The sequence below is a fragment of the Petromyzon marinus genome, chromosome 22 (genome assembly GCF_048934315.1).
Source record: "Petromyzon marinus isolate PM22_M1 ecotype Great Lakes invasive population chromosome 22, UKy_Petmar_22M1.pri1.0, whole genome shotgun sequence".
NCBI classification, from domain to species: domain Eukaryota; kingdom Metazoa; phylum Chordata; class Hyperoartia; order Petromyzontiformes; family Petromyzontidae; genus Petromyzon; species Petromyzon marinus.
The window spans coordinates 10,105,621-10,126,152 of record NC_133688.1 but is presented as its reverse complement, the minus strand read 5'-3'; the positions used below and the strand labels follow the sequence as shown (position 1 = coordinate 10,126,152).

Sequence of the window (20,532 nt, the reverse complement as noted above, 5' to 3'; positions counted from 1 at the left end):
TGGATCGTGACATTTCATAAGACCGCTGAGGAGTAAATAATTATCCACGCCTAGGAACAGATTACAAGTAGCAGCACACTGAGAAACTTAAAAGAAGTCCATATGACTGAAAAAGAGACATTTTGTCTCACTGGGCTGTTAGCTGGTTATTTAACAATAGTGATATATGTATTGGTCTATCTGCGACACCAGAGAATGGGACACTGAGATATGAGACGCTAGGCCATGGAAGACAATGCGATAACACTTTACATTGTAATTGTCAAGTGCTGAATGGGATTTGTGCAATAGTATCACATAGAACAACGAAGGCACGTGGATATTGCTCTATCATCTTTAACATCTACTTCCCTGTAAAAAGGTATCCAGTACTTTTCATCTGCAGTTATTCATGAGTGACTGGTAGAACTGACCTATCAACTCATTGTATACCAGGTACTAACTAATTTTCAAGCCAGGTTAACATACCAATTGTCACCGATACAGATGTTGGCACGAATGCGGAGGTTGATTTATAGCAGAAAACAACCTTCTTGCGTGTCTTCCCACTTAATTAGAAACTAGTTAAGAGGTGGCCCATTAGTTCATGGCACTAATCACAGTGTTAGAGCACTGAGCGAGCACCGATGATTCCATCGGCTCCAATCCAGGTTTCAGCCACCTGTGATTAAATCAAAACAAACGTTAGCATTGACGTAGAGAATATGAATAACAAATGACATAATTTGTTATTTGTATTCTCCATAGCAACGCAAATAATTATTTTGAACTACGTGTCACGTAATTTCGCGTCGAACTGACGCTAGATGGTAAGCGGAGGGCCCTGTAAGACCGGCAGGTCACCAGCATTGTCAATTTGAGCAAGACTGACTCTGCTGATGAGACTATGACTGTAAAAGGCGGTCCAGAGTTTGTTTGTTTAGAAACAACGCTGCTGAAATTACGCACTCCCCAGAAGGCCGTGCGGCTGATGAGTTGGTACGAAATGCTTGTTTTCTTTTTGCATAAAGTGACGGATTACATGTAACGGATGATACATTGTCTGTTTATTACTGATTGATTAAGTCAGGCTCTCATGTGTAATAAGTTAACGGTCTGAGCCCAGTCACCCGGTGATTGTTTATTATGTAAACAAGCTCCGGATACTTGAAACATCAATTCCACTGGCATGCAATGAGCAGCTTTTACAGTTCTCGCAAGGGTGCACCACCATGAGTCAAATAAGAGGTCAATTGAAGTGACGTCAGACGCGGTGAACGTGGCATCATCTTCCCGAAGCCATTCACTCGCGCAAAATAATGCACTGGTGCATCATGCAGAGATTTCGTAAATCACAAAGAATGCCACCTTAAGAGTTCAGTGAGCACGCCACAATAAATAAAACATCTGCTATCGAATCTTGGACGCAGAACAAAAGGCACGTGCCCGCGGAAGAACAACACCCCGCCTGCCTCCGCGCGCCCACTCCGAGCTCACAACAAACGCAGTCATCGATCGCCAGCTTTAATGTTTACAACTGCAGCATCCGAGAGGTTAAAAGGTCATAAGGGACAGATGGTTTGGCACCAAGGGATGGCTCCAGGCTCCTCTTTGACCAGGCTCTGTCTTGTGTTTTCCCCAGTTTTTAGGTAAATGGCACCGGTGGTCCAACATCTCATGGGATCCTGAGGCTGATTATATGAATGCATATTTTGCTGTAGGAAATGAATGATCATTGACCACCAGCAATCAGATGGATTTCCACGGATCAGGGTCTGGTTTATTTCAACAATCAACAATGTTTGTCTTGTTTTTACCCTCTCGTATGTACTGTCAGTCTTGTATATAAATGCGTTTTGTTTGTATTTCTTTGCCGCTTTTGCAAAGGTGGCTAATTTGAATCGCCTTGTTTGCGTGTCCTGTCCTGTACTGCATCTCTTGTCTGGTCTGTCTCATGTGTCGTGTCTCATTCACATAATCTGTCTCGCTTGTTCCATAAAACAATTCGATTGCCACGAATTTGCATTTATTATAAACAATCAATACTGACAAGATTCATTTGATGCATGTATCGTGAGCATGAGAAGTGATTTCAATTGATGAACTGACGATGTCGTAAGATGTTTGTTAGCTGATGACCTGTAAGTCAAAAAACATACCCAGTGTAACTCTGCTCAAAGTGAGATCATCACCCATCTCAGCCCTGCGCCAGTCATGAAAACTCTACATTCCAATTACAGGCACCAAAATATCCATCAGGATGACCACTGTTCACCTTTTTACAAAGGAGAAACGATTTCATCAACCCCAGAGACGTGAACGGCTTGATAGTGAGAATGACTGTTCAGCATACAATAAAAAGTATATAATTGGTGGCTTAAAATAATTGTCCATGCGATAATAAGTTTGGCTGTGTTGGGTGGAGGAGGGGTGCACGACAAATGTTTGATCAGATTGTTACATGGCATGACCGAACCAAAAAACATCTATTATAATTCATGATTATATTATCATTTGCTTGCCGATGAGACTCATTGATATCAAAACCAGTCAAAGGTTGCTTTATTTACACAGGGAACAATAATTATTCTTTGTTTACCCACGAAACAACTCACTATCAGGACTTTGTTTTTTAGATTCATACTGATGGATTAAAGATATATATTCTTATACTGTCATCTTCTGGTCACCTTGCAGGCCAAGCTTACAACATTCAGTATTCCTCATGGCATTCTCCAGTCCAAGCAACAACCATATTCCCTCCTGCTTAGCTTCCCAGACGCGACGAGATTGGCTGGACTTTTCAACGGCGAGTTGATCACAGGTTGGTCTTACGGCGCTAAAAATTCAGTATCTGAAATGTTTATTCTCCAGCACACCGGAATGCTGTACTAGTAACGAATTGGCGTGTTTTGTTTACGTGACAAATATTACTAATTGGCTGTGTCGGGTGGTGGCGAGTTCAACGACACATTTATATTTACGCGATCAAACCTAAACACCTCTATTACGAAAGTAAATAATCTTAATACATTTTATTTAAAAAAAAATATTTCAACAATTAACCATGAATTAAAAAAAGCATTGTTACAAATGAAAAAATAATATTTCCGAAAAATATACACAGCTTAAAATCTAGTAGCGCTACTGGTTTTTTTTACTGACATGGGCATGAAAAAAATATGCATGATGACTTAATTGTGAGTATTGTACCTTTAAATCTTATTTCATTAATAATGTCACTATGAGACTGTCTTCCTCTAAACCCAATACACGGGTGCAACTAAAATAAGATATATAGTTATAGGCTACGTATTATTGTATACTGGTTCAAAACACCCGTAGCTATTTCAGTAAAAGCGAGTCTTAGGAGGGGGGGGCACAGTCGCATCCCGCATAGCCCCCCGTTTGAAAGAGGTCGTTGTGCTACTCACATGTAGGAGAGTAGGTGCTCCACACACTGCACCACGGCAATGCCCTCCGCCGGCGAGTGTTCGTAGACCAATCCGCACGCTCCATCTCGGCCCACAATGAACTGCCCACAAAACACACGCCCGCGCTGATGTACACATGCTGCAAGCAGGTGGAAATCAATTTAAGGGCGAGTCGACCTAGCGGAGGCCCAGAACAGGCTCAGATGTCACTGTCAGATCATTTGTCAAACGATGTGTGCATGTATGAGAGAGCGAGAGAGAGAGAGAGAGAGCGTGAGAGGGCTGTGTGATCGAGTGGAGAGAGAGCGTGTGTAAGTGATTTTGAATGTGCCTGGAAGAAGGTATAGTCTATACGGGGGATCTTGAACTGTGGTTCTTCATGTGTGGCAAGTGTTAAGTTTGACGTTTTATTACTTTATTTTAAAATTATATACCGGTAATTGATATTTTTTAAAGCTGTTTAAGAGTGGAAGATCTGGGGGCTAAAACAGCATCTCTGCTTTTAACATGTGAGTCGGCAGGGAAAAGGTCTGTCGTCAGAAACGTTCGCGTTCGCCTGCCGAGCAATTTTCGCGGAACGTATCTCGCACGTTAAGCGAGACGACGCCACGCCTGTACTCATTTACGGCCGAGTTAAACCAGGAGAGGCAGCGCTAAGAGACCCAATCGATTCCCGTGTTGAACCCGTCCAGGGGTTTAAACCTGGCTTGTTGCGAGTAGATTCAGCATCGCACATTCACCACCGAGGGATGGAGAGTTGGGGCAGCGGTTCCCGCACTGCCGCTTTATGAACCCGGCCACCCGGGTTCAATCCTCAGCAGGAGCTAACATCGGTGGGAAGTGATATCTGAAGCTGGTCCTGCCAGTCACTTCCCAGTTAGTGGTACCCATTGTAGCGATCAAGCACAGCAGGATGGGTTGAGTCAACGCACAGCTGTAATATAAAAACTTGTGGTATTCCGGCTAGAAAGTCACGCACTTTCATCACATTGAAACGGAGCCCCTACTTGATCGAGGGTAGGAGGAGTTGGAGCATCGTTTGTCGGCAAAAGACAAAGATACCCCGTATAGCCTTGAACAGACTGTTGGGGCAAGTGCCGTTAGCGAGCACCTATGAATGCCGGCACCGCACACGAGGGGGTGGGTGGCCAGCACCACGCCCCGAGTGGCGATGTTCACACGCAACGCATCAGGTACTCATTTGAGGCTGAGTCGACCTAGAGGAGGCCCGGGACCGGTCCAGATATTCGTCACTGGCGTTGGCCGTGAGCGGGAATCGAACTCGGGACGCCGGGGCTCGTAGCGCGGCGTAGCGCTAACCGCTGTGGGTTGGGGGGGGGGGGGTAGCACCTGCATGGGTTTGTCGAACCAGCGGTTGCCGCTGTTGGCCCGCGCACCCCCTCCGTGCAGCATGTTCTCCGCCAGGGCCACGTCCGTGAGCGGACGATTCATGGCGCCGTCCAGGCACAGGAGGAAGATGCAGCGCTCGATCGCGTCCAGCGAGTCTCGATTGGTCGAATCTGTCGGGTTCGAAAACAAAAACAAGAGGGGGGTGGGGGGGGGGAGATCACTGTGCGATAAAAGGGAACAGCAGTGGTGTGGTGTGGGGGGTGCAGCGGTTTGCCGGCGTTGTGCGACGAACCCGCTGACCCGAGTTCAATTTGCGGCCGTGGCTAATATCCATGGTGGGTAACATGGGAAATCGGTCTTCGCCTCCTCGCACTGACCAACACGGTGAAGTATGGTCAGAGTTACTGTAAAACAACTGACGCCGTGTGTTGGGGAGGCCTTTATCCAGCTGTGGATTGACAACGAGCCGTACATCTTTTTCGATTTAAAGCTTTCGTGACTGCAAGGATTCATCTTCTTTGGTTCTTTCGGTAAAGTCAGCGCTGTCCTACCAGACAGTCTCGGCCCTTCACCTGATGAAGGCCGCTTGTGTTGTGGCCGAAACGTCGTGAGAATATTATTGTGTTATTTTATTTTATCAATTTATTATTTTATTCTCATTCTACGTGACTTTACCGAAAGAACCAAAGAAGGTGAGCCGTACATCATTTGCTCTGACTATAACATTAAATGTTAACGACGCCATCACACCAGCCCATTGCTGTCTTCCTTCCGCCAGGTCCTTGCAACTGTTGTGCAGTCAACGCGTAGAGCGAGGACCGGCCTCACCGTAATCCATCGCCACCCTTCGCCCTGACCTTTGGCTGCTGACCTCTGGGTGCCACTGCGATGCGTGTCTCGATAACCTGCCCTCCTCCTACATCCTGCGGGTGCTTTGTGCCCATCGCAGCCTCCGATTGGGCAATGCTCCACTCCATTCTGAACTCCTAAGTCGCTTGCCCTATCCTCCCACGAAATCCCCACAATCGTCCGCATGTACCGACACTCAAAGCTCAGAAGGTTTACGCGAACTCCTTTTCAAATGGTGTTCGCGTACGATGCGAATCAAGTTCGACATACGTAGATGCCTCGGTGTCTTTGTCTTTCTCCATGTCAGCTTTTTTTTTTGTTTCTCTATGTATTCGATACCTGTCAACCCATACGGTTTACCCGCTTTTTTGTACAGGGAAATTGAGTTTTCAGCCCCATACGGTGTACAGCCGTTTCAATACGGGCAAAAAACATATATATATATTGTCTATTTGTTTGTGTTTCTCCCTTGTAATGGGACTTTGTAGGATGAACGTTGAGATTTATTTGGGCACTGGGTGACCAGCAAGATCTGAATTGGTCTGTAATAAGGTAGGGCAATGACTAGGGCTTGACAGGTTTGGTGTTCCCTTGTCTCTGTCGCTTTGTCTCCTCGTATGGCTTCATCTCACCTGGCACAAGCGCCCGAGCTGACGTCGCCGACAATGAGTGTGGAACGACGGTTCTGATTACTGCATCTGTCTTTGTGTATCTGCGTCTATCTCTGTCTTGCCCTGCGTCTCCATCTACATTTGTCTCTCTGTCTACACTCTGTAGCCCCGCTTTTGCCGCACTCTGTATAGTGCCCCAGTTAGTGTTGAGACGGCTCTGTCGTTGTATTGTCAGTGGGAGAGTTTGTCATTCGAACCGGGTATATTTTTCATATGAAAGCAACAGCGATACACTGCAATTGGGCCGTTTGTATTTCTGCGTCTATCTCTGTCTTTCCCTGCATCTCCACCTGCATTCTCTCTAATAACACACACACACGTACGCAGTACTGAACGTGTACACTCATGAGAAACACACACACACACACGTACGCAGCACTGAACGTGAACACTCATGAGAGAAACACACACACACGTACGCAGTACTGAACGTGTACACTCATGAGAGAAACACACACACACGTATGCAGTACTGAACGTGTACACTCATGAGAAACACACACACACACACGTATGCAGTACTGAACGTGTACACTCATGACAAACACACACACACACACACGTAAGCAGTACTGAACGTGTACACTCATGAGAACCACACACACACGTAATGGAGTACTGAACGTGTACACTCATGAGAAACACACACGTACGCAGTACTGAACGTGTACACTCATGAGAAACACATACACGTACGCAGTACTGAACGTGTACACTCATGACAAACACACACACACACGTACGCAGTACTGAACGTGTACACTCATGAGAAACACACACACACGCAGTACTGAACGTGTACACTCATGAGAAACACACACACACGTAATGGAGTACTGAACGTGTACACTCATGACAAACACACACACACGTACGCAGTACTGAACGTGTACACTCATGAGAAACACACACACGTACGCAGTACTGAACGTGTACACTCATGAGAAACACATACACGTACGCAGTACTGAACGTGTACACTCATGACAAACACACACACACACACGTACGCAGTACTGAACGTGTACACTCATGAGAAACACACACACACGCAGTACTGAACGTGTACACTCATGAGAAACACACACGTACGCAGTACTGAACGTGTACACTCATGACAAACACACACGTACGCAGTACTGAACGTGAACACTCATGAGAAACACACACACACACGTACGCAGTACTGAACGTGTACACTCATGAGAAACACACACACGTACGCAGTACTGAACGTGTACACTCATGAGAGAAACACACACACACACGTACGCAGTACTGAACGTGTACACTCATGAGAAACACACACACACGTATGCAGTACTGAACGTGTACACTCATGAGAAACACACACACACACACGTACGCAGTACTGAACGTGTACACTCATGAGAAACACACACACACACGCACAGCAAAGGCGGTGTAAGGTCGTGGCACACGAACCTCTGACCAGGCACGTGCGCGCGGCCGCCCACGTGCTGCGCCCGTCGGTGGTGAGGAGGCCGATGGGGGGAGGGGGCACCTCGTCCGCCTCGGCCAGCTTCAAGATCTTCCCCAGCTGCGTGAAGAGGTCCGTCTCGCTCAGGCGTCGGAAGTTGATGACGACGTCCAGCACGAAGAACTACAGCGAGAGATCGTGCGGATAAGGGTGATGACCTTATCTGGCTCTCTTGCTTTTGTACACGCTTTTATTTAACTCACTCTGTCTGTTGTATCCTCAAATCTTGTAATTGGTGTCGACTGCATACTTGGTATACTTGTGTCATACTGATGACAATACCATATTCTATCATAAAAAATGAAATATTTTTGAACAATCTTTTTTATATGTTATGTTTCGGCTTTGTCCACGGTAAACTGACGTTGGCTGTAAATGTCCACGGCCCCCTTACGTTATGGCAAGCTTCGGGGCCACTTCCTAAAGTCGTGGAGTTCTTCCATTACTGGTACGGTACATTAAATGAAAGCGTGTTTTAAAAAAAAGTTTTGAAAAAAATATTACTTATTTCGATTTGTCTCGCATGGTCGCGCCCAGGCTATTATCTGTCGCGGCTTAATCTTGCCTCATCATATCGTCCTTACGCTCACGGTCTCGAACATGTAACGCTGTAGGGGCGCTCCGTCTTCAGACAATGCAGCCACTGCAGCTCTGATTGTTTTACCTGGTTACCACTGTGGTGATGACAACAAGGTAGAAACACACATGCTATGCGCAATTTGGGAAAGCCAAACGTTATTGCTCGAATTAATTAAAAAGTAAAACGTGGAACCGTCAGTGATAGTATTTGAATAAATAAAAACACATCTAAACCGCGTTTTAAATAAGTTATTTTACACTGTTGTTGAAAACATATCTCATGGTGGTTGTCAAGGGGGCCTCAACTCGTAGTTTTGGCCGGGGGTGGGGGGCAAGGCACCCCCTGCCCCCACGCTCGTTACGCCGATGCCAGTTTGGGATCTCCACCTCCGCGCCGCAGCCAAAGCCTCGACTCCTCCACCGCGGAAACTTTCGCCCACGTAGCTCAACAGGGCTCGCGAAATGCCACTAGTCCAGAGCACTGCGATGGCGACCGCTGACTTTCTGCGTCTGAATGTGGGTTTCAGCGGCCCATGATTGAATCCGTTTTTAGTGACCACATTACATTAGTCCTACTATCTCTTCATTGGCTACCTGTCAAATTCCGAGTGGATTTTAAAAAAAGGGCTCACCACAAATTACTTGAATAAACTAATACATTTATATATTCCATCAAGATCCTTAAGATCTCCTGATCTCCAACTGCTCAGCGCTGCCAGATCTAGGTTGCGCTCTTTTGATGATCATGGATTTTGTTAGTGTGGCACCCAAGCTATGGAACGCCACTTGATATCAGGCAATCAGTCGCCAGATATATTTGTCTGCTTTGAAAACCCATTTCTTTAAAGTGGCCTTCCTTCTGTAGTTTGGTCGGTTGCCTCTGGTTCTGTTTTTGTTTCCTGCTTTTCATGCATTGCGATCTTAGGATGGAATGCTCATGATAGATTTGAATTATTATTATTATTAAATGCAGCGAGCTGATTGGTCGCAGCCCAGTCTGCAATGACTGCACAATAAATCCCTGAATCACAATGTGGTTTTTCACTGAAGTCAGCACATTCCAATTTCGACATACACATTTTGGATTTCTCTTTGCGCGATGAACACTTTTTTTGCAGCACATAAGTGTTAAACCATTTTATAAATTACTTCAAACCTGCTGTCATATAAGAATGTCAGTTTAACACTTAGGCTTTCGCGACCAATATTATTCATAATAAAGCTTTTTGGGTTAGAACGCGTTATTTATAAATGTGTCGCAACCCTCCACCACCCGCCACGACCAATCAGTAATAAATGTGTCACGTTGACAAAATACATTTGTATATGCATAATAACGCGATCTAACCCAAAAATCGTTGTTATTAATATAAGAATGTATTTTTTCGTGCAATGAAACAATCAGCACATCAAACATTTTTTTACTTCCCACCTTGACGATAAGAGCTGCCACCCCTGGTATTAGCTGCTTACATCCAAATCAAGAGTCCATCATGGTAAATACCATCATGCAACTACATCTTGTAATCAAATTGCTCCTTCTGTCAGATCACTGAGACCATTGGGCAATTGATACCCTGTCCATCAATGTCTGCTCTTTCAGTCTTCTCACCGTCACCGCCAGTCTGGCTTTAGGTCACCCCCTGGGTCAATGACATCTGGATGCCACTCCCAGGTCCTGTCCCGGGAACCCGGCTGTCCAGCACGCATGTCCCACCCATAACCTCTTATTTTTCCATTACATCTACAACAATGTCCTGCCACATGTTATTCCAAACCACGTGGTTGCGCTTACCCTGCAAACTATTTGCTATAAATTAATGGCTACGAATGAATCAATTACTTACAAAAAGCTGAGAGTCAGGTGATTTGCAATGTTTCGTTTTGTAAAAAAAAAAATACCCGGGTATAACATTACAAGCACAATGGCTTTTACTCGCAAACATTGTTTAAAATAATCACATTTAAAAATATTCTCTCACAAAACAAGATTGCTTCCACATATATTGTCCCACCAACCAGCCTGCTCTCTCGCCTATATCCCTGCTCAAAGAGATGCACCTTGCATCGCGGGTCAGTTACGAGGCTAGAGGCCTGGGGAAAAGAAATAGCTGATAGCAACGAGACATATGCATCATCTTTGCGGTGGTCGATGCAAACACGCAACATTTGTTTCACGGAAATGTAGAAACGTTGGTCTGAATACAAAACATCCCCGCAAAATGTTTGTGAATGAAGGCTTGAACGCTAATCTGCATCTGGTGTCTCCGCTGGGGCTGTTTTCTCGTAACACAGACGAGCCAAGCATGCATCCACTGAGTCAATAGACTCGGCCATTAGGTGATTAGTTCGCTTTCATGCGGGGCCCATTACGTTGATGAGCCCCTGGTTAGGGAATGCCCACAAAGGACTATGGGGACAATGAATCATTCATTCAATTATTTAATTAAGCGGTCGATACGATGATCAATCCATCACGCGGTCTGATAATTATAATCAATCAGAGCAAATGTAACTTGCGTATGTAACACGGTACGATGACGTCTTGTGGGAGGATTAGGGATGCGGTACTGACGGGAGGTTGGGAGTGGGTGGATGCGATGGTGCGGGCTACCGAGTTTTGGCAGAACAAGAGGGAGGGGGGGTTTTGTTGGCCAGAACGAGACCTCTTTAATCATAAAATATATTTAAAAAATCAGGACATTGTGCATTGTATTGCTGCCACGTAGGATGTTTGTCCTGCAGTGCTCGTGTTTTATACTTTCACCCGTAACATTAATTGTATTTAACGATACCAAAGTGAAATTGAAACCAGTCCAAGGTTTTGCAAAACTAAGCAAATGACACTACGATGCATTGACGTGGAAGTCGAAACACAAATGAAAAACAACTGGTAACACTGTTGTAGATCCAAAACAAACACATTTTTAGCTTTGTTACTGAGACAAGTTTACCTCCAAATGTTAAGCTTCTTCATTGCGAAATGATTCATTTCTTAGGTAAAACGTTTGGGTGCAGGCCTATGCTGTCGTTCCCTGCAGAGACGTCAAATGAAGTGCAACTGAATTTCGATTTAAAGCTTTCGTGACTGCAAGGATTCATCTTATTTGGTTCTTTCGGTAAAGTCACCGCGTAGAATAAGAATATAATAATAATAAATTGATAAAATAAAATAACAGAATAAAATTCTGTCTGGAGGACAGCGCTGTCCTCCAGACAGTCTCGTCCCTTCACCTGATGAAGGCCGCTTGTGTTGTGGCCGAAACGTCGTGAGAATATTATTGTGTTATTTTATTTTATCAATTTATTATTTTATTCTCATTCTACGTGACTTTACCGAAAGAACCAAAGAAGATGAAGTGCAACTGGTTTACGCTACACGAGAGAGTCCGAGTGGAACGTGGGAAGAGTGCAAAGGCAAAGATCCGCCGTATAGCCTCAATAGACTGTTGGGGCAAGTGCTGTTAGCGAGCACGTATGAACGCATTGTACACGAGGGGGTGGGTGACCAGCGCCACGCCCGACCGCCTTTGTCTCCACAGTTGCGATTGTTTGTACACACCGCACCAGGTACTCATTTGAGGCTGAGTCGACCTAGGGGCTGCCCAAGACCGGTTCAGATAATCGTCACTGGTGTTGGGCCACCGGGTGACCAGGCGCAGTGCGCTACCGCCCCTCGCAAGAAGCGTGCACTTCCCCCTGACACAAGCATGAGCCGAGTCATCGGCTCTTCCTACGACACGGTGAAGCAACCACGCAACTTCCATAATCATCATCGACAGCCACTGTAACAATGCCGAGTGACTCGATGTGTCGGTGCTCGTGAGCAATCTCCGTTCATAACGATGAGAGCCACGTGAACTTGCTTACATCAGAGTGCGTGGGTTTGCGCGGGCTGTCCATGCATGTTAGTCTGCGGAGCCCAGCGCATTAGAATGGAATATGAACCCCATAATGGTGTCATTACTATACTCGAGCCAGGAGCCAGAGTTTGAGCTGGATGGCAATTGTGTTCGATACATATATTTGAACTGCCAAATTGTAGTTGTTGCTTTGATATGCAAAAATATACCCATTTTGAATGATAAACTCTCCCACTGACAATAGAAGGACAGAGCTGTCTCAACACCAACTGGGACACGATACAGAGTGGGGCAAAAGGGAGACCATGGGGTTAGACAGAGAGACAAAGGCAGATGGAGACGCAGGGCAAGACAGAGATAGACGCAGATACACAAAGACAGATGCAGCAACCGCCGTTCGCCACTCATTGTCAGTGACGTCCGGGGGCGCTTGTGCCAGGCTAGATGCAGCAATGCAGGGAGACAAAGAGACGGACAAATATAAGTACATAGAGAAACACTGACAGAGAGATAAACATGGGGGAAACACAGAGGCGGTCTATGTATGGTGAACTTTTTTCGCACCGTATGTCGCCAACTGTGCTAATCGGAGTTGCGAGGGAAGGACAACAAACTAATCACAAAAAAAGCAGTTCTAATGAAATTAGTTTTCAATATAGACGTAAAAGTGCATTGCTCAGTGGCTTCTTAATATTGGAAGGAAGAGCGTTCCAGACGGCCGCAGAAACGCATCTGGAAACGCGCGATGTGGTGACCGACTTTGTCCGGTGGTCAGCCAAAATCCCCTGCTGCTGCGAGCATGGCCGGTGTTCACGTGTCGGCTTATGAGATCAGCAGTAAGGTATTGTGGTTCATTTGTGGTTAGCACTTTGTGTGTGTGTGTATATATGTATATAGTAGAGCGCATGGATAAAGACACGGAGACGGACATAACAAGAGAGACGCGGAGACACAGAGAGCGAAGAAGATACAATGAGACACGGACAAGCAGTGCCGGATTATCCGAGTAGCAAAAGTAGCTACAGATGCTACGGGCCCCGTAATTTTCAAGGGCCACCGCGCTAAATGCTTTCAAGCTATCAATTCCGGTTTAGTGATTCTGCACTTGCTCTATTACTAAAGTACTATACTGCCTTCAACTTTTATGAACGACTGGGTGTTTAAAGGTTAGCGATTTGTCGCATATCTGGCTGTATAGCAAATGAAAAAATACAATTAGTTTACTATGCAAGTAAAACATATGTGTTTTAATATCTGTGTTTTTTTTTTATTTAGGGCCCCTTAATAACATATGCCACAGGCCCTGCACTAGCTTAATCCGGCACTGCGGACAAGGACAATGTTGCGCACCCTACACAAGTGCGCGGTTCACGTGCGTGTTCACGTGCGCGCTCTGCACACGGAGTTAGCAGTGAGCACGTGCGCGGCCGGTGGCTGTGTGGGGTCATCACGTGGTTGTTGCAGGCCACGATGATGTGCTCTGGCTCCGGCATGACGGTGCTGCGTGGCGCGACCAGGGTGTCGCGCGGGTGCCCGGCCAGGCGGTACGACGAGAAGAGGCGGTAGTACTGCTCCATGCACAGCGGGTGGCCTGAGAGCTGGCCCCGCGCAAAGTCCTGTGGCAGTGCACGCCTGCGTGTGTGCGCGAATATGAAGCGGTGATTGTTGTTGTTTTTAATGCACAGCGTTCTTACCTTAGCAACCGACGTTCGATTTATGGCCACAGATAGGGTTCGAACGGATCCTGGGTCTCCTATCTAATGACCAAGCTTTTTAACTCTGGTGTTTTTGCGCACGGATATGTGTTCAGGAGCTCAATGCCACCAGTGTCGAGGTCTGCGAGCCTTGAGATGGCTTCAGAGGATATTCCTCTCGTGGCTGGACGACCTCGACATTAGCCTTGAATGAGTACCTGGTAAGGTGTGCGTATGTTAACATTATAAATGGGCAAACAAAGGTGGTTGGGCGTGAATCTGGCCACACCAGCCCATTGTGTGTCGTGCTGGCCTTTATATGTCCTGGCGAACATCACTTGCACCAATGGTATATATTGCTATTTGAGAGATATTTATATTGATATGGCATTTTAAATCTATGTACTGCATTAGGGTGTGTGTGAGCATATTTATGGGAGTGTACGTTGTCTAAGGATATTGGAGTTGACTGTACATGGGAGTATGAATGCGAGTAAGGGCAGGACAGTGGCTGCATGGGTATGAGAGTATGTTTCTGTGTATATGAGCTGTGGGATTGTGAGTTTGTGTGTATAGGCGAAATTCCACATTCCATATTCAAAAGCCCACATTTCATAATTTCGACAACCACTGTTGGCTTAATTCTAGATTTGAAGTTTTCGTGACTGCAAGGTTCTTTCGGTAAAGTCACATAGATGAAAAATGAAAATAATCATAATGAAAATAATAAAATGAATAAATTAAATCACGACGTTTCGGGCTCAACACCAGCGTCCGTCATCAGGTGGGAAAGCATGGTCTGCTGCCTACACTAAGTGATGGAGTGTCACTGGGTGGTGCTTATTGATAAAGATGATGATGATAATAATAATGGTGATGATTCAACTCTGGTCAGGATTTTAACTTGATCTCATTACTGGGTGCCCTGTTGCTCCGATGATGATCAATGTAAAACAAGACCATTGGAATCCAGCTTGGAGGTCGAGAAGAACTCACGCATCAATCACCACCTTGTAGTCCAAGATCCCTGAGATGAGCCGAGCAGCGAATCTGGACAAACACACACATGGAGGAGACATGGGGGGGCGAGCCACGCCATCGTCAAGGGAACTCCTCCAATTACTGCATTGTACCTCTGTACTAGTAGGCATGAATGTTTAAATAACAAAGGGCCATCTATATATCTACATCAGCTCAAGCCTCCCGTAATTCGCGTGACTTCTGTGTGACCACTCACACTCTGAATTCCTTCACTTGCCCTTCTCCCTGTGAAAACAGTCGCTGCTCCGCGCAGCTCAGTTCTGCTCGATCTCCTTCCTTCTCTCTCTCTATCATCTCCTCTCATCATCCCCAAGAAGTTTTATTTTCCATCAACTTCATAACGGCTTTATTGGTTTGTTTGTAGTGTATCGTCATATTTACAATCACATTATACTATTACCGTAATCGTGGTGCGTGAGAGTAAATAATTGTTACGTTAATCATTGACTATTACTTATTAAAGCAACGGTTAACATATACATGTTTTAAAATATAAAATAACAACATTATATCAGATGTAAGACATTGATTTAAAACAAAAATGAATACAAGTGTGAACTACTGTTGCTTACGTAAAATTTCAGATGAATTAATGTGTTTATTTAATTACTGCAACCTTCCAGATCAATCAGCAATGTAAATGTCAGAACTGCACACATCCCCCATCTTGTAGGGATTATTTATATGTAGCTGTATTAAGATGGTATATAAACCCAACGTATTGCTTAAAGTAGGAGTCATGCATGCATCATGGTGTATGAGGTAACAGTGGAGTTTGCCGCGAAGCCAAAGCCATATCACTGACATCATGCAGAGGAGCTGTCCTTGGTACTGAATTCCTACATCCGGATACATTATGCATGTATCTGTGTTTTGCATTGAAGTAAAACCCGTTTGTAGATTTACATAAGCGTGCATGTGTTTGCTCCCAATCACATACAGACGTAAACTCGAATGATCGTACTGTTTAGAGGCCTTGGTCAATGCACTGCTGGATAAAGGTACACCAGTGTGCAACCAGTGCACCAGCAGTACAGGAATACATAGATAATTATATTCGGCACAAATACAGTTCACTCAATGTTTATATTTCTCAATGTAAGGCCACGTGGAAAATCATTAACTCGGTATGCATTGTTTGTGTGTTTTATACTGGGGGTGTGCTTGCCTGTGTATACATGCGTATGTCTGTGATTGCAATGTAGTCTGTGTGCAGTTCCACACCGGAGTTGGTCAGCCTGGTCTCGGAAAAGCTGCCTTGGCAGAACCATCCCCGGGTTAGAGTTGACGGGCAATGGTACTCGATTGTCAAGATACATGTCGTTGAGCCACCACTCATACACCTGCACGCACGCATAAAGACAAATATCCCGTTATAGCCTTAAACAGACTTTTGTGCAAAGTCATGTTAGCGAGTACGGTACACGAGGGGGTGGGTGGCCAGCACCACGGCCGACCGCCTTTGACTCCCCAGTGGTGACGTTGACACATGACACCGGATACTCACTGAAGGCCTTAAATAGGTACCCAGATGTAAAATTGTCAACAAATATTTTGTAAAAACAGGTGTGGGTGCTGGACCACCCACCTGGAACACACGCTCGCTACGTGTCTCCACCAACACGTTAACCCAGGATGAATAACAAATCTCTGAGTGTTGATTTTGGGAATTTTTAAATTACTTTCACTTAATCAATCTGTGCGTGACTGCTGAAGTAGCAATTAATTACTGTGTACACATATACGTGACCTGCTTGCCCTGTTTATGGGGATTGCCACACAATCAATGTGATTAACACAGAGTTAATTGCAATTTAATGGGCATGCTAACAAGCGCAGTTCTGCTGACTAATTATGTTATGAGAGTCAAAGAGAGCGAATTATGGATATGGCAAAACAAAGCTAATGACGCAGGCTGCTTTCATTAGTTATCATCTGTAGAATCACAATTGAATGACCTTTTAAAAGAACATGAGGAACAATAAATAAGTGGCTATATTTGCAACAACAAAAATAATGCAAATTGTGAGATACTTTGTGTACATTATTTAGTTTCAATGAGAAGCCAAATTGTGTGCAATTGATCAAAGCTCGGTTTTAATCAATAGATAATTGATGAGTTACTAAAATTGTACAAGTACCTTTATTTAGATCAACGACACGAGCTGAGGAAAACATCAATGCATTCTATAGAAAAGGATAAACGAGCGATACATGAATAAATCACGCACAGCAAGTATTTATCTTGGTAAATATAAATTGTAAACATTTAGCCGGGCGGTGTTGGCGCACGCCTGTAACCCAGCACTGTGGAGGCGACAGTTGGTGGATCACAGAAATTAAAATAATCTCTTTGCGTGGGCGTCGAGGAGATGTAGAGGACCGCAGAACTTGGGGGGGAGGGGAATTTGGTGCCAACTCACTGCCTCGCTGCTTTCCCTGATTGGCTGTGATTCCTCGCGCCTCTGAGTCGTCTCTCTTTGAGAGTGAGCGGATACTTGCGCGTTACAAGTTGAAATATTATTACATTCGTTAACCTCTCACATTTTCCGCGAAATTGCCTGACATGTTTTGTTTTTCTCGGAGAAGGGTTGCCCTTGTTAATTCATTCAAACCCATGTGACAACTCGAGCCAATCATGGAAGTGTTGTAATTCATAATTTCCCATTTTAAAACTGTATTTGAACGATTTTGGAAATCCAAATGCACATTATTTCAAGATTGTTCCAGATAACCTATGTTAAACAGAATATCATACACTTAGCATAACCACTTTTTATTACTTCACACACCTTGCACGTCAGTGAAACTGACATCAAATTTACCTACCACCCTCACAACTCCACCCATCCATTCCAGTATATTAATATGACACGATACTCTCTGGAAACCTTCGATACATTGCGATCTTCCATTCCTTTCATTTACAGCAATACTCCATGTAATGCTTGCTTAGCATGTCATCCCGTGTATTGACTGAAGCAGTGGCTGCTTCACATTGCATTTAAATAATGCCACGAGGAATATTTTCACAGTTGTTGCACCGTTGATTTTCAGATTAAGGTCAGTTGCCCAGCTGCCTCACGGTGGCGAGATGTTAGCTACCTCATCTGGTATACAGAAGGTCGTGGGTTCAATCCCGACCCTAACACCTGTATATTTAGAGTTTACATGTTCTCCCCGTGGTCGCATTGCTTTTTTTCTCCCGGTCCTCTGGTTTCCTGACATTTAGAAACATGCGTTTAGAGTATTTATCTGCTGTCAATTTCTACATAAACCACTTCGTGGAGCTATCATTTGTGGCCAGGTCGCTTCTGAAAAAGAGCTATATAGCTCAGTGGGCCTTACCTGGTAAAATGAAAAAAAAAACAGTAATAGTCGTTATACAATAACCACTGTTAACTTCCCACAAAAGTTGTATTCATTGCATGGACTCAGGTCAACCCTGAGCCAAGATGTGAACTAGGACCATTCTAACTGTGATCGGATTGTGCTATCCATAGCCACCACCTGGCCAGATGTTATAGCTCAGTAGTGCGCGTGTGTTTTCCAAATTGCAATGCATGCATGTGAAACCTTGGTGATCGATGTGGCAGGATAGCGGAAAGTTTTTAAACTGTGGTGCTGGCGAAGATAATGATCACATATCATGTGGATGGCAAGAAAGAAAAAACCGAATACACGGAAACTAAAGTATGTGGGACACATAGCTTACAGATGTGATGAGAGAAACTTGGAGAAGCTGCTGATGTGTCGTAAAGTGGAAGGAAAAAGAAACAGAGGTAGACAGAGACTAAGCTGGACAGATTAATCTTGTAAAATTAACCGGGAGGACAGTTGACAAATGTTATAGCAAAGCACCAGTGGCGTAGTAGTTACATTATCAGCTCAGGGGGAGGCGGCAATCGGTCAGGTGGGGCCCCACTATTTATTTGTCTGACACGGTCGCACCTAGGCTAAATATCGCCACGATATATAGCCTAATTGAATTAAAATAAAAAGTGGAACGTAAATGAAAGCATGTTCATACAAATAAATGTAAACCGCGTTTTAAATGCTTTTTTTGTTTTCCACTGTTGTTGTTGAAAACAAATCTCATGGTGCTTGTCAAGGGGGCCCCCAGCTCATAGCTTTGGCCACCCGGGGTGGGGGAAGGGGGGGGGCAAGGCACCCCCTGCCCCCCACGCTAGTTACGCTGCTGCAACGCACAACATCGGAGAGATCGGAACAGCTTCATCATCGAGGTCACAAATGCTCAGCGGTGAGAGGCGCACGAGCGCGCGTGCGTGTGCGCGTGCGTGCGTGCGTGCCTGTGTGTACGAGTCGACACCCACCCAGTTCGTGTGCTGCGTGCGTCGCTCCACAAGAGCCCTTTGCAGACGCTCCCCGTGTCCCCCCGGGGCCCCAAAGCGCTCCACCAGCACCTTAGTGCGCCGGAACTGTTCCGGGGCCACAAGGTGCCGCATGCAGTCCAGGTAGCGCCGCAGGGTGTCGGACAGAGGTGGCACGGGCAGCAGTGGGATGGCCTGGCGTGGGTGGGTGGGTGGGGGGTGAAGAGGCGCGTCAGCAGACCTAACGGAGAATGACTTACGAAGACGTAAGATATTCGTGCCAGAAGGACGTAGCGCTCCTTGAGCATCTTGGCACAGAGACAGAGGAAAGTGGAAACAAATGACGGCGTGTGCAGTGGACACCGATGGGGTATCTGCCCATGGATCGTGGTGATGATGATGATGATGACTATAAAGAGTGCAACGCTGTATCTGTCTCAGGGCCCATGTGCTGGAAGCGCCCACGTGCCAAGCTACGTACAGGAGACCAAATTGTATATGCTACACCAGGGCCAATACCATCTACACTATGCCACTGGCCTTATGCATGCGAAAGCTGCTGATGTCCCCATTATCCCGAAGCCCCTCCCTCCAGCAATCCGTGCTGTCTACTCCGTGCACCTGTTGAGGTCCAGGATCAAGATATAACTCTTCCCTGCATATGACTTTCTCCTACGCATGATATGTCTTATGTTTCTAAATGCACATATATTCAATCTCTTTTTGTAAGTTTTCCCTTGGTGTGCATGTCCATATTTTGTACAGTTCCTTTAGATACATCTGCATTAAGACACCTATACATTCGAATTGTATTCATCAGGGGGGTTGTGTAGATGGTAGAGGATGGATTGGAGAGCTAGAGGTCTAATTCCTATGGCTCAACATTTTCACCTGGAGTATAGTGTCTCGAACGATCCTGACCTGTCATAGGGGATTATTGTGACATTTCATTGTTCAGGCCCCTCCAAATTACCCACCTGCCCCTCTATTGCATATCAATCCATCCGCATTTAATTCAATCAATGTCATTGTTATTTTAACGCAGTGATTAGATTACTCCGAGGCCCCATCTCTCCCAATGAGAATTCCGTGTCCTGCTCTGATGGGTCACAAAAACATTTAAAATCGCAATTACTATGACAATAATTTACTATATACTTTGGGTCTTTCGGTAAAGTCACGTAGATAGGTTCAAAGAAAATAACAAAATAACAAAAAACTACGACGTTTCGATCTCAAC

General features: G+C 45.2%; 1 protein-coding gene across 1 annotated transcript in view; it reads right to left on the bottom strand.

The window, feature by feature from the left end:
• CHAT (choline O-acetyltransferase) overlaps nucleotides 1–20,532 on the bottom strand; it is a 94,468-nt gene that overhangs the window by 22,614 nt on the left and 51,322 nt on the right. Inside the window, exons 3-9 of the mRNA XM_032959092.2 lie at nucleotides 19,296–19,487; nucleotides 16,186–16,304; nucleotides 14,917–14,970; nucleotides 13,678–13,858; nucleotides 7,730–7,907; nucleotides 4,764–4,933; nucleotides 3,414–3,514 (exon numbers count right to left, since the gene is read on the bottom strand). Coding sequence (XP_032814983.1) covers nucleotides 3,414–3,514; nucleotides 4,764–4,933; nucleotides 7,730–7,907; nucleotides 13,678–13,858; nucleotides 14,917–14,970; nucleotides 16,186–16,304; nucleotides 19,296–19,487 — 995 coding nt within the window. The remainder of the gene's footprint in view (nucleotides 1–3,413; nucleotides 3,515–4,763; nucleotides 4,934–7,729; nucleotides 7,908–13,677; nucleotides 13,859–14,916; nucleotides 14,971–16,185; nucleotides 16,305–19,295; nucleotides 19,488–20,532) is intronic.